Source organism: Glandiceps talaboti, chromosome 11 (assembly GCF_964340395.1).
Source record: "Glandiceps talaboti chromosome 11, keGlaTala1.1, whole genome shotgun sequence".
In the NCBI taxonomy this organism is placed as follows: domain Eukaryota; kingdom Metazoa; phylum Hemichordata; class Enteropneusta; family Spengelidae; genus Glandiceps; species Glandiceps talaboti.
Window position 1 is genome coordinate 15,036,769 of NC_135559.1, and position 14,977 is coordinate 15,051,745.

General features: G+C 36.0%; 1 protein-coding gene across 1 annotated transcript; it reads right to left on the reverse strand.

Moving 5' to 3' along the window:
- Positions 1–9,287: 9,287 nt before the first annotated feature.
- Positions 9,288–14,977, reverse strand: LOC144442064 (uncharacterized). The gene is made up of 2 exons (XM_078131335.1): positions 14,675–14,977; positions 9,288–13,058 (listed from the first exon to the last, which is right to left on the reverse strand). The coding sequence occupies exons 1-2, from the start codon at positions 14,975–14,977 to the stop codon at positions 12,774–12,776; spliced, it is 588 nt and encodes a 195-aa protein (XP_077987461.1). The 3' UTR covers positions 9,288–12,773.

The following is a 14,977-nucleotide window of genomic DNA, read 5'->3' on the forward strand; positions in this document are numbered from 1 at the left end:
TTGGGCAACATTATCGAATTGCTTGTTAGATAACTTGTTACAAAATGTGGTGTTGATGAAATGTGGCTCTAGCATTCTGATGAACCAACGTCATCTCCACGTGCTCGCAGAAATAGTGCTTTACAGAGCCGCAAAGAGGACAGAAAGTTTTACGACGATTGACTTTACTGAGTCACTAATTCAAACGTAATTTTTTCTAAAAGCAGGAAAATCGGGTAGGTACTGTCACCGTACACGAGCTCGGACAAAGGCATCTAGCTGGTAACATTACAGCTAAGCGCCCTCACAGTTTTGCATCCGAACCGAATCTCCTCGATTCGAATTAACAAAGTCGCAGTCGGAAATGTTTATTTGTCTGACTGTTTTTGCATATGTCTTGTTACTTTCAAGCAATCTTTGTAAACAGTTGAGTTATGAGTAATATTATTTGGATTGATTATTGCAGGATCAAGAGAAATGGACGAAAGTACGAGAAAAATACTTAGCAGAGAGGGGAGAAGAAAAAGAGAAAGTGGGGGACATTGAAGACGAGGAGGAGGGAGAGAGTCAGGACGAACCTGGACAACTACTTTTAGACTTTTATGATAAATTAGATTTAGTCAAAGAAAATCTTGAGATAGCACTAGCAGTGAGTATATTTTGACGATGATTTTGATTACAACCCGCGAAATATATACCGATGCGTTTGCTTGAATGAAGTGGGCAATAGGAAAGACTTCATGAAAAGACAAAATTAGGTAAAAACAATACAAGTGATACAAAAACAGCAGCATGTGCCGCTGATGTAGATTCAGGCAACGCTTTTATGAGTTTGTTATGTCTGTGGAAGTTATAATGTATCAGTAACAGTCGGAACTATGTTATAATGTGTAGCGTTCTATCGGTAAACAGATACATGTGATGTTTATACTTTGATAAGTTACCAACACTAATTACATTGTATGTCTTCGCATGAAACTTGTCTTATTCCTGCTCACCACAATCAAACAAACGCACTGGGTTTTTTTCGCGGGTTGTATAACGTGATAATGATGATGATGGTGGTGGTGGTGGTGGTGGTGGTGGTGGTGGTGGTGGTGGTGATGATGATGATGATGATGATGATGATGATGATGATGATGATGATGATGATGATGATGATGATGATGATGATGGTAGTGGTGGCGGTGGTGGTGGTGGTGGTGGCGGCGGCGGCGACGGTGGTGGTGGTGATGGTGGTGGTGGTGTTGGTGGTGGTGGTGGTTGTTTACAAGACACGATACAGTATATTGAAATACATGCATTTTCTCAATTTTTTAATTATATTTGCGCCCTCATTCCAATTTATAATTCAACAAACGTCAATTTAATTTATATTTTAGGCACGAACTGTCAAAGAAAAGGAGTTGTCACAAGAAATCAAACTCCTTCAGCGTAAGTATTGTATATTTCATTACCATGGAAACCTTGCACATATGATTACCATGGAAACCTTGTATATATCATTATGGTAGAATGCTCCTCGGCGACAAACTTCCCTGAAAATCAAAGTTCATCAATTTTCTCTAAATTTTGTCCAATGAAAGTTTGTCCCCGGTCCTTTCGATATTATGTAGACATTTTTTGGTTCACCGTCTTGTTTTCAGAGACAATATAGATGATTTTTTTCCCACAGAGTTGTTGCAGTATTTGGCGGAATATATTGGATTCTGAAATGGATTGGTTTTGATATCTTAAATTGACTCCTATTTCAAACTGTTCTACATGAAACCATTAATATAGTGGATATCACAAACGTTTTCCTTGTGGGAGTGGATGAATCATTCTCAATATTGGGTAGGCAGTGGGCTAGCGGGCATGTTGAAACCCATGGGAGGAGGGAGTGCAGATATCCCTCACATAAGAACAGCTAAACACCCTCCCCATAATTTTGTTTGGGGGAAGGGGCAATTCTATTGATCTGAAACAACATATAATTAACGAAAACCACAAATCTACCCGTTGGCTGCATATATACATATAACCACGTAATTGATATACGAGTACATATAGACATATTTATAATATTCTTCATATCTCTCCAATACAGAGGATCTTAGTCAATCAAATCGGACCGAAAGTGACTTGAAATGGAAATACGACGAAGTAGCTAAGGACCTTGGTATTGCGAAAGGTACATTGCGTGCAATACAACAACAGTTGAAGGATAAACAAGAAGCGATCACCCAGTAAGTTGATACTGTTTTCATCCCCAGCCTAATCTTGCAATCCCATCTGAAGTTTGGTAAAATTGTATTTAAAAACCCCACAAGAAACCGTAATAATATATAGAAGTGTTGTCAAACAACCAAACAATTTTAGTATTTATTGCTTCAACCTCTGACACCCGTCACTGTACCTTGCCACCGCCAATTAAGAAAAAAATACAATCCGTTACCCTCTGCGGCCACTTATTTAATTGTATCGTCAGGTTCAGTTGACTGTACGATTTAATAACTGAGGAAACGGTTCTGATTGTTTTCAAAATCAAGCCTTGTGTGATTCAGATTCAAAAACCATTCCTTTTATGTTCTTATTTCTATTAAAGACTGAAAAAAGATGGTACAGTTCAACTTTGGGAGAAGGAAAGGACGAAACTTCTTGATCAAGTCAGTCAAAAAGAAAAAGAACTTGAACGAGAATTGAAAGATTGGAAGAAGATGCATGAAGAAACAAAACGAAGACTTCAAGATAAGATAAGGGTATGTGATATCAGACTATAACATTGATAGACAATCTTAATTTGAAAGCAATGTGTGTGCTGTTATAGCAAGCTATGCGATTCTATTTTGAAAGACTATAAATCCAATTATATACATTACATTGCACTATAATGATTAAAGGGAAATGCCACTCCAGGAAATAAATGCATTTTCATAAAATGTGGGTTCTGGAGAATCGTTTTTGTAATATTACATCATGTACATTATGCGTGACTACAATTTCAGAGAAATGCTAAATTGAACTTCTGCCTCAGTTGGTGATATTTTGCTCTGGGCCACATTGCCTCATGGGAGTCAGCAGAAATACATATGCAGAAGTTGAACACTGAATATTCATCATGTTCACTAAAGTTACTAAGCACATAGGAGTCATGAATATTCATTGTTAACCATACCTCTGAACTACAGAATCAAGCACATGTAAAAAATTTTGGAAGGATCTCTTTTTGTTTTCACAAAAGTGAGCAGAAAAGTTAGACTTTGGAATCGTCAAGAAAATGTTTTCATTGCACATCTTCCCAAGTTTGTACAAATTAAGATTTACTTTTATGCAAACATAGATAGGTGTGTTTGGCACAAACAAGTTTGATTTTGACAAAAGTGTTTTCTTTATTTCGCAGGAATTAGATCACAAGGTAAAACTCCAGAAAATGACAGCTGAGGTGAAACTAATGCCAACAGCTAAAGGTAAGAACATGGATTTGGTATATTTTGTTTCACATCGGTGTTCAAGTAGCAAACACAGTGATGTTGTCATAGTGATAAATCTCATCCACACTACCACTTTAACATCTTGTTATATGTTAACCAACAGAGGTGAACCAGGACCTTGACGCTTGCAAAAGACAACTTTACATGAAAGAAAAATCGCTACTGTGTGCAGAACAGGAATTAGCTAAACAGCAGAAACTTTACGCCGGTTGTGTTATAGGTCTACAAAGAGATTTCAAGTAAGTTCACTGTGGCAACCGTGGCAACGGTTACTACGCTACCAATAAAACAAAACAAATTACAATATATCAAAACTACCATCTGCGATAGTGGAAATAATTCAATGAAGAATGCTGAAATTTGCTAATTTGTGTATCTGCGTGTGTGTATGTGTATGTGTGTATTTGTGTGTGTGTGTGTGTGTGTGTGTGTGTGTGTGTGTACATGTGTGAGTGTGCGTCCGTGCATGTCTGTATCTGTGTATTTCTTCTCACGAGTCGACGTCTGTATTTAATTGAAACCGAGGTTCAAGAAAACCAAGAATTAATTATAGTCCTGGATTGAAAACTGCTAACTATATCGTCAAAATTAAAAAAAAATGTATATATGGCAATGCATGTTTTTTGTAGTTCTTCATAAATGAACAAATATGTGTAAATTTTTCTTACATTATATTTGAACCATCTCTTATGATATTTATTGCAGTTTTCTTAATATTTACTATTAATTCGTTCCCTTTCGTTTAGAATTATGGCTGAACGACAAGAAAAGAAACAAAAGCTAAGTGAAAATGACATCGAAAAATACAGAGACCTCCTTGATGCAGTTTTACGAGGGGCGAAAACTGGTAAACTTGAACAACTTCGAGCAGATCTGCCAGATCACTACATTTACAGTAGCAATGTAAGTTCAAAGGGTCATATAGATGGGTACCTGCTAGGATAACATTGTCAGGTGACGGATTTGATCATAGATGTTTCTTCAAAGGCTATGGTTTACTCCAGTATACTTAAAGTTTCTGCAAAGATAGTTTGTTCACCAGAGAGTTTGGATAGTTCAACGGTAGTACTATTATATAGCACAAAAAAGGAAGCGTGATAAATGACCTTGTTTTGAACACACGTTATTTTGAAACCTGGAAAGAAGTGTTTCAGGATCCAACTCGTACTGTATTGTAACCATTGATTTTCATAAATATTGCATGATTGTAGATTTGTCTAAACTCAAACCACTACATAGTAAAGTGATATCTAAGAAACCAGGAGCATCTTATATCTCTCAAATATAATGCGCCCCTTGATCGAATCTGGTGTTTTGGGGCGCACCTAATAAATGGTAAAATTCGATTTCCATTCCTATGATAAATATTCTCCTTTTTTCTTTGATATTAGGAAGTGCTGGGCCACCCGCTGGGAAAGAAACTGTCACCTGCGTACAAGAACGGGTAAGATTATGTTTCACTCGTTTAATACGTGACAGGTGATCATTAGGACACTGGTTATAAAGTAATGTATTATGGCACATTACTGACACATCTAACGATACCGATAGAGGAACAGACAAACTTTGGATAACAGAAAGAGACACAGACAGACAGACAGACAGACAGACAGACAGACAGACAGACAGACAGACAGACAGACAGACAGACAGACAGACAGACAGACAGACAGACAGACAGACAGACGGATTGGTGGATGGATGGGTGGGTGAGTGGGTTGGTGGGTGGATGGATGGATGGATGGATGGATGGATGGATGGATGGATGGATGGATAAAGGAATATTTTTGCCACTCTGTTCTTATTCTTCGTAATGCCTATGAAGCAAATAACGTTTTCTTTCTTTTCACGTTATTTTATTTATCAGTCAACTACTACCGATACAGAAACGTCTAGTGGGCATAGACAGTTGTGCAGAGACTACAAGTACGTCAGGAAATGACTCATCGATAGATTTACACCGAGAACCGAGCCCGAGGAATAATGGACTCACTAATAATAGCGATGGAAAGAAACCACCAGCAATAGGGGGCCACGCACATAGTGAGTTGATATCAATGTTTCTTACATATCCAAGAAGCCCATGTTTATTACATCATCAGACAACGATACACAAATTATACTGGTTTTCTGAGATCAAACGTGGCGAGAAAGAGGCTATTGCTACACGCATTCAGCATTGTCAAACACACAATTAATTTTTCAGCTTTTTTTCAGTTTTTCAGGGTTTTTTCGCCAATGCAATATCATAACCCTGGGATCTTAACCATATGTATTAATGTCTTGTTATAGTACATCCAGAGTTGGTCGACGATGATGGCAAGCTGGACGTCGCAGAAGCACAAAAATTCTTTCCACATTATACCGAAGATCAGGTAGGATTACGTTCTAGCTATACACCTAGTAACTGTCACATATAGTGAGCGTATCAATTGAACTAAAATATTGAAGTAAAAAGAGAAAACGCCATCACAACGTTATCCTAAGTATGATAGGAAGATGTATGATCAGGGGACTGATCACGTGATTATTTAATGATCCCAATGTAAATATAGTTCATTCACAAAAAGTTAAAGAAAAAAATTCAATTTTAGGCCGATTGCTCTCTCTCTCTCTCTCTCTCTCTCTCTCTCTCTCTCTCTCTCTCTCTCTCTCTCTCTCTCTCTCTCTCTCTCTCTCTCTCTCTCTCTCTCTCTCTCTCTCTCTCTCTCTCTCTCTCTCTCTATTATCTATAAATTTCTATCCCCTAGACTGTTTCCTTTTTTCGCTGTTGATTTATACCTTTTTGTCCATTTCATTCTTTCCTACAGATAAAAGACCAATATGAGAATTTCCGTAAGTATGACACGAACGATGACTTTACCCTTGATATGTCAGAAATGATGGCTGCAATGCAAAGTACCATTGGTAACTACTACACACCGGCACAGATTAAGGTACGTCATCTTTCTGGCCTGTAAGAAATGTCGTGTGTGAGGGCGCCCTCACAAACCAGACAAACCCTTTGACCTTCGAGACGCTTCAATTGAGCGCAGAATCATTTGACTCCCAGCAACAGGCTAACATGAACAAGTGGAACTTGGTAGAAACAGGGAAGTAAAAAATGTATCGGATTTCATAACATTTGGCACAGCATATTGGAAGTATTAGAGATAGGACTTGTATTACATTTCATCATTTGATAAGAACTTTTTCAAGGGCCTTTTTTATAAAATAGTTAACATTCGACAAAGGAATTTCAAGTTTCCATGGCATTTCATGACTTGTAAAGAGGTCATGAACTTTTTTTATTGCTCTGATCAAGCCATAAGGCAAAACAATAGAATTGATTCTGGTCAGCGCGTATCACTTAAATATCCCCGCTCCGCGTCGATTTTTTTACGTGTTTGTCCACCCCATGCAGTCTGCAGATCCATGGGGGAATTACAACAATAACTCTCCCTACTTCAGTGAAGACGACTGCAGACCTAATCATGAACAAGTAAATGACATCTGTCCCCACATACACACTTGCTCTGAAGTACTAAATAAAAAGAACAGTAACTGCCATAAATAGTAGATTGAGTGACATGCATGACGATTACAAAATAAAAATTGCGTCGTCAAACCCCTTTAGATAAAATGACCTGACCAGAAACAATTTTTTTTTTTGGCCTAAGATGTAATACAAGTCTCTGTAGTTCAAATATTCAGTGCCAAATGTTATCAAACCCAATTCATTTGTTTACCTGTTCGTCACAAGTTCTGCTTGAGCATGCTAACATGTCGCTGGTTGTATCTTAATGGGGAAGTTCAACCAAAGAACAAGTTGACTATATTGATTGATAAGATTATTGATTATTGATTATTGATTTATACCAATTACTGCATTTACTTATCGATCTTTTTTCTTCTTCTTCAAAATAATGGAGAATCACAGCGTTCAGAACTTGACAATTCTATAAAAAGTAGTTAAATACATGCACAATTTCTTTTCATATTTTTTCAATTTGTAATTTCAATTTTTTTTCTCCTGTCCCCTGTGGTTTTATTACTGGCACAATCTTACTGAACTTTTTTTCCCTTTGTACATGCAGGAAGCCATGGTAGAAGTTGATGTGGATAGTTCAGATACAATAGACTTCTATGAGTATCTAGGCGTATCTCATATGCTGAGGCTGAGAGCTGGAAAATCAGAGGTATTCCGAAGTGGACTTGTCCGGCATGCTGGCAACAGTGTTTCCAAAATGTGCATCGTACAATAATGAACGAATTGATTGCAGGACGACTGAATGTATCGCTATTTAAAATGCACCACCAAAGGGAAATGCCAAAGAGAAGCGATGAAAGATGCAAAAACTGCAAAGCAGTGACGCACCGAACACCTAAAAGAGTTTGTCGACTGACTTGCATCACAGCTTTACTGAGCAGGACACATCACCTATTAAAATGGGTTATTATGGCCTTTTTTCATTTTTCTGAAATCAAATGTACGGATTATTTATATTGCTACCACAGAGGGCGTACTCACGCTAAATGTCTCCGTCCGGCCTACCGCACATACTCCATCCAACCAATGGCTTGTACATTGACGAAATGTGTCATTCATTTTGGTGTTACTGAACCGATATTGTAAATTACAAATGTTTACGTAATGACTGCATAATTATTGTTTAGGAAATGTTTTGTGTCGAAAATTTATAACATTTTTGTGCCAAACTGTTTTTTTTATATTTATATTGGTTTGTGTAAATATATATATATCATATATTCGAGATATTATGTTGTAGCACTGTGTCAGTTAACTACTGTGCAGTATTTGAGGAGTTGAAATTGCAGTTTATATATTTTATAAGAAGTTATTTTACCTTAATTTACGTTTTCAAACGAAAGGTGTCACAAGTAAGCCATTTTAGATTTCAATATGGCCGCCGAATGGGGAAGTACAAAATGTAAAAGATTGTTGATTTCCTTGCAATTGAAACAGACGATGGGCCCAAATTTCTTTCAAGATCTTTGATTTTAATATATATGAAAATATGATGACTGAATACGAGTGAAATGTTTCACAAATAGTCCTAATTTAAACTGAGACATTTTTTTTTATTTTTAGCAACAATTTTATTTTATTTTGTTTTTATTTTATTTATTTATTCAAAAGGTTAGCCCTCCTGCAAGTTTCAGGTGAACCATTATTTGTAGTTATGTTACAAACAATATGACAGATTGCTTACAGCGGCTGATTTGTGCTCATAAAAGGGAACAACGTATCGTCTCCCATAATACACTATTCAATATGGCAGGTTCGTTTCTCAAAGTATACCATTCAAGATGACAGGCGTGTTTCCCATAATACACTATTCAAGATGGTACTTTTGTAAACACTTTATAAAGAGTTGGGGGGTCTTTATGAGTTAATTTCTTTGATTCTGGTCTAGGATACCTTAGAGTTTGGAAAACACTATACGATACTGAAAGATATGACGACAACATGACACTCCACTTTTGATGGACAAAGAACCATCTTAGTTTATTAGCAAACAACTAAGATTGTCAAAATGGTTAACACATTATAGAAAATAAAATAATGTCTACAGGAAAAGCAAAATTGAACGAGTTGCTAAAATGTATAGCCTTTCATGCACACTTTGAAAGGTTCACATGACTTGTTCTAACAGTAACATAATCATTCTACTCAAATTTAACAATTCTATCAACCATCCTATTAGTAGTTATCATACACTTCAGATTGTTTAAATTTCTCCAAAAAGTGATAACCTATACACTAGAGACAGCTACTAATTATCTCGGTGAATGGTTACCATGGTTTCCCCTTGTAAGATGCAAATGGGGTGGAGACATTTACATATTACAATTGATGTATGTGTCTCAACATCTGGAGTGGTTGTTTAAATGCGAAAGAGTGGTGGGTTTGATGTACTATTTATGCAAATTCTTTAATCTCTCTTAGCTCCTACATGAATATGTTAACTCAGCAAGTAGTTAAGGATCAAAAGTTTTTTTGTAGCTAGAAAATGCTACGCTTCGACGCCATATTGAATTTCATTGAATTCAAGTACACACAGCACACACCCAACTTACCATATCTTTGGTATTCTCGACTGGACTCAAAAAACTATGAATGAACCAGAAACTAAGAATAACGTGATACAGACAATGTGCTATTTCCCTTAGATTGTATAGTTTCAAGTTTTATCAATTGAGTGTGTGTACAAAATGTTTGTTTTTCGCCCGAGTACTCAAGTCTTCTCTCTTGGATTAGGCTATTTTGGTATTTGAATTTTATAAAGATTTGTAAAGCTATTTTTCAAGAAAATAAAACTAATCTGCTGCCAGAGTGTGATGACTTCAGTCATGATTATGTATGACAATGAACAATTACTATTAACATATGACATTGTCGTCTGCTCGACATTTCCCTCCAAAAGTATTGTTGTCGTCTGCTAAAGCTTTGCCGCTCAAATCAAATTTTATTTTCCAGAAAGTCTTAATTTCTGTTTGCTTTTCTGTCACGATCACGACGAATATCCATTAATAGTTGATCAATGTTAAAAGTTTTATTCTCCAACAATTAAACAGTACCGACTAACTTCCAGAAAGAAATCTTCACATGAACACTGTTCGTACCGACCCAATGGCACCATAACATACGAGACTTAACCTGAAACTTTGCTGCAAGAACTTTCTGAATTAGATTTCTGAAAAGATTATAACTTTTCTGTCAAGTCAACGAGATTTATTCAAAAATCATTTCAGCCTCTTAACGACATCCCCATACAACAAAATCAAAATAATAATCCAAAATTTTATAAAAGAATCACATTTTTCGGCAAATTTTATCTTCTAAAAACTTCTTACCATAAAAGTTCTCCAAATCTTCGCAAAAAGATACACGTTTTTTTAAAATTGCTACATCTCTGATTTCCGCACCAGAAAAAAAAAATCTTTCTCTTGAATCACACCTTTACACTTTTGAACCCGTCACCATATATTCAAAAAATATAGTAAAAACTACACTTACACATGCTTTGTTAATATAAATGTATTAATATTTGAATTTGTCAGCATGATTTAGCCATTTGTTCCACTATCACTACAATTCAGCCTCTTAACGACATCCTCCTACATCCAAATCAAAATAATAATCCAAAATTTTATAAAAAGAATCAAATTTTTTGGAAAATTTCATCTTCTATAAAGTTCTTACCATAAAAGTTGAACTTGTAAATTTCAAAATTTGAAGAAACAAAAAATTTGTAAAAAACTGACTGATTAATTTGCATATTTGTAACTGAAAATGGTGTGAATCCTGACCTAAATTATAGCCAAATAAACTATATCTTTTGCATAAACATAACGGATATGACGTTTTTCAGTGCACGAATTTAGTCGTCAATGAACTGTGAATTCGTCTAACAGCCCTTTTGCATAAATGTAATGACACTGAGTGCTCAAGCGCGTTGAAAATATCCCGTTATAACCAACAAATAGTGCATTCTATTGTAAACTCAATCGATGCGACGTCATTTCCGTTTTTATAGCGAATGTACTTTTTCTTAATCTTAAGAATCATGAATCACACAATTTTTTTCAAGCATAAATACGGTGGGTGTGTAAAATTGCTTTTGAAAAACTGAAGAACGTTATATATGAAATATTGCATACAACATTATAGCACCTAACACGTCAGAATTACGTAAGCTATCTTTAAACTTCGTCATAGACCACTTTCTCCCTGAACAGACGCCCCCGTACTAATTTTTCGTTGCGTTAGAGGAAAAATGTGCTTGAGAATCACATCTGACTTGCGAGGATACCTTTAACGGGATACTAGCGAACTGGAAACACTTCTATATCCATGTAATCAAATATTTCAAACACACGAAACTCATGTAGGTTTGTAAACATGTCGGTTTGTTCTCTGAAATAAGTATGAATTAATGTGACGTCATCGAATGGTTTATGTTGTCTAACTACAATACTGCATATCTCTAAGTTTTCTAGTAGTGATTGCAAATATTTCAAAACAGAAATAGCACAGTAAAATTTGCCAATCTGGTTCTAATCCTTTTAACTTGATAAACTTGCAATTTGCATCCGTACCTTTTTCAGCTTCATAGATATAGTGGTCTTCAGGTACATGATATTATATGTTCCAACTAGGTATTCGCCAGTCGTTACTCTTTTTAATGTGACCCTCTATGGCAACCCGATATTTGTCATCGTCGCAAAACAACATACCATTTTGCGGTAGTTGTGCATTGATTGCATTTCACATAGGCTAGTACTATAAACCTAGATACTTTGCTACTAGAAAATTTTACGATTTTACAGTCTTCAGCTAGTTTTCAAAGACTAATTTTGACTAATTACCAGATTGGTACATTGCGTTAATGTACAAGAAGACATTTTAGTCACTTCTCATATGTTTTTTTGTTGTTGTCCAATGAAATAACCAAAAATAGGTCTTTAACGAAAATTCCAAGTTAGCAGTACCTTAAGAAACAAAAGGGTAGTGAACAGTGTTCTGTTTCTACCCAACTCCACTGTGTGGCGATGGAATGTTGTGTTCAAACTCTGATCAAAATATCATACAAGTGAATATACATTACAAAAATTAATTCTAATATTACATGATTTGCATACATATTCTGTGTATCTATTCCTAAATATTAATCATAATAATGGATAAATTATCAGAAATACTTAGAGTACAACTGCCAAAAACATATTATTTAATATTCCTTGTCAATACTGAAAATGATGAATTATTTATAGAAAGCTATATACCTCAATCTGAAAGCCAACATATGAAATGGTATTCAAAATGTTCTGCAAGTGTGATCACAGGGAGGCAAGTTTTTAGAACACCGTACCACCCAGCTTACTGTCACAGGGTCTGTATGTCGTGTATCCAATGGAATGAGCGCAAATTGTTATTGGTAGCAATACTACAGGTTTATGATAACAGGCTTTTGCCTTATATGGTCAATGATGGTGTCTTATATGGCCAATGACGTAATGGTGGCGTATTATATGGCCAATGGCGTATGGTGGTGCCCTATATGGTCAATGATGTTATGGTGATGCCTTATATGGTCAATGACGTAATGGTGCTAAGTTGCAGCAGCCAATCGGTTTCCAAGCTTCTCAAATGTATGTTTGACGTTTTGACAGGATGTGATGCAAAGTATCTCACGCGATCACGTTTCCAATGGGATTATTTTAGCTCATTGATTTTGCAAGAGCGCAGATCATAATCTTATGAATAACTGTACTACTGTCAGTTCATTGCAGTTGTGAACCGTAACAGAGTTTTACTCAGTTGTAGATAATCTGTTGTTGGCAGTGTCGTAAGGACATGATGTATTTCAGAGGTAGACGTTCCCTTAGTCGTTTGATGTCTTGTTTGAAGCCGTTCAGCTTACGAAGTGTCGGTGATTGTGTATGCACGGATACAGGAGTCACCAACTTACAGATGTTGTACAAGTATAATAGTAATTCCTCGGACGAAGTTGTGATGATGGCGATGCCTTCCTCTGTTTTGAATCTGTCATCAGGGTCGGTTGGTAGATTGTCAGATGCATGGTGGATCGATTCGGTTTCCTGCAAACAGAGAGAGAGTTGAAGTTGAAGTGACATACGTTTGTCTACATTTTACAGACGTTGGAGAGTAAAATATTCCAACGATAAAAATTAGCAATAATCAAAATTACTGTACCAGGAAAAATTAAGATTGAAATAAACATAGACATACTATAGATGATATAAAATCGTTCTATACATATTTTCAGACCAACACATGTAGTATTACTATGGCAATGCAGCTATTGGCAAATTAAGATTGACACAAAATAAATCGATCGTTGCTACATGTCACCATGTGACAGATTAGACAAGTGGGTGAAAGCAGTGCCTTGGTTATATGGATATAATCACTTTGTAGTCAAGATAGTGTAAACACTGAATAGGGGCTAAATATGTGGCCACTTGATTACAATTTGGTACCAGAAACACCGCCCTACTGTGAGCGAAATTACATCAAAGTTTGTATCAAAGCATGTCGACAACGGGAGTTTTAGTCTAGTTTTCCTATATCTTGGTTTCCATCGTAGTATTTACACATCTTGCTACTAGAAATCTCGATTTCAAGTCTCCTTTCATGAAAAACGACTGATGCACGTTTATAGACACAAAGTACTATATTTTTCTTACATTTTTAGATAATCGTAATACATTTATGATAGTTCAAGTGACACTTCAATTTACTCTCAAATTGTATTTACAATGTGAAGGAGAATATTTTTCAGCGCCGCTGAGGGCGCGCTTACAGTTACTAATGCATAACATGTACAGAATAGAGAATAGAGTCTGCCATTCATTGTCTGATAAGGATGCATATACAAGTGTGAATCTGTCAAGCTATCTGTCTGCATATTATGGCAATCCGAACAAAAAGAACAATTTGAATTTTCCAGATATATTGTTTATTGTGATTTTTAAAATTAATTTTATGTGTCCTTCATTCTTAATTTTTCAAAAAACATTTATTTTTTGTCTTTTTTTACTTTAAAGAAATATCTTTTTAAATAATATGTAAGTGCGTGTGTGTGTGTCTGTGTGTGTATCAATTCACAAAATAAATCGTACACATGACAATTTTAGTCTCTGCCTGTTTTCTTATCAAACTCTTTATATTCTTCAGCTCCTACGTATTTCAACTTCTTGTGACACGATTTCACAACTCATAGAATTATTTTAATCGATCTACTAAAATTCAAAGACTTATAATTTTTTTCTGGTTTAATAAATTTCAACTCAACTCAATTCAATAAAATTGATAGCGAATTAAAACATTTCACGATATATAAAGGTGTTTTTTTTCTCTTCAATACAAAGACCCCCCCCCCAACAAATGATAGAACATATTCTCCTGTAATGTAAATTCGTTGGAACATTTTGACCTACAAAATTCAAGGAACCGAAATTCAAGATAATCACCATATTCATTAAAGTTATTTCTTCACAGAAAATTTCTCTTTTTTTATTTAAGATTATCTTTTGCCAAAAAAATCGGGCACTGATGAGTTGCTTTCGTTACCGAGACTCTGACTTCTGTTACCCCCTGCACGTGGAGGCGGCAGTACCTGTGGGGGGGGGGGGGGGGCAGAAGAGCGCCCTCCAGTGGCAGAGTCTGGGTATTAAACGAAGACTAGACTTACTTTTAAAATGGAAATGATAGAACATTTCATGGCGTCATCTGTATAGTTATCAAAAAATTGAAAATCTTCTTTACGGGTGTTCTTCAAATACAGACTCATTTCCGTTTCCAAAGTAGCGAATCCCACTAAACTGGCTATCAGCTGCACTACTCGTACATGTCGCGTAATCATCGCCAAGGTAACGACGCCCACCTCATCCTCGATCGCATGTCGCAAAGCCTTCTCGATCACCTTCAGTGTGCGAATGGCTGTAGTAAGACTGCTACATGCACCACTCAGCTGTCTACAATATAGTGACGTCAT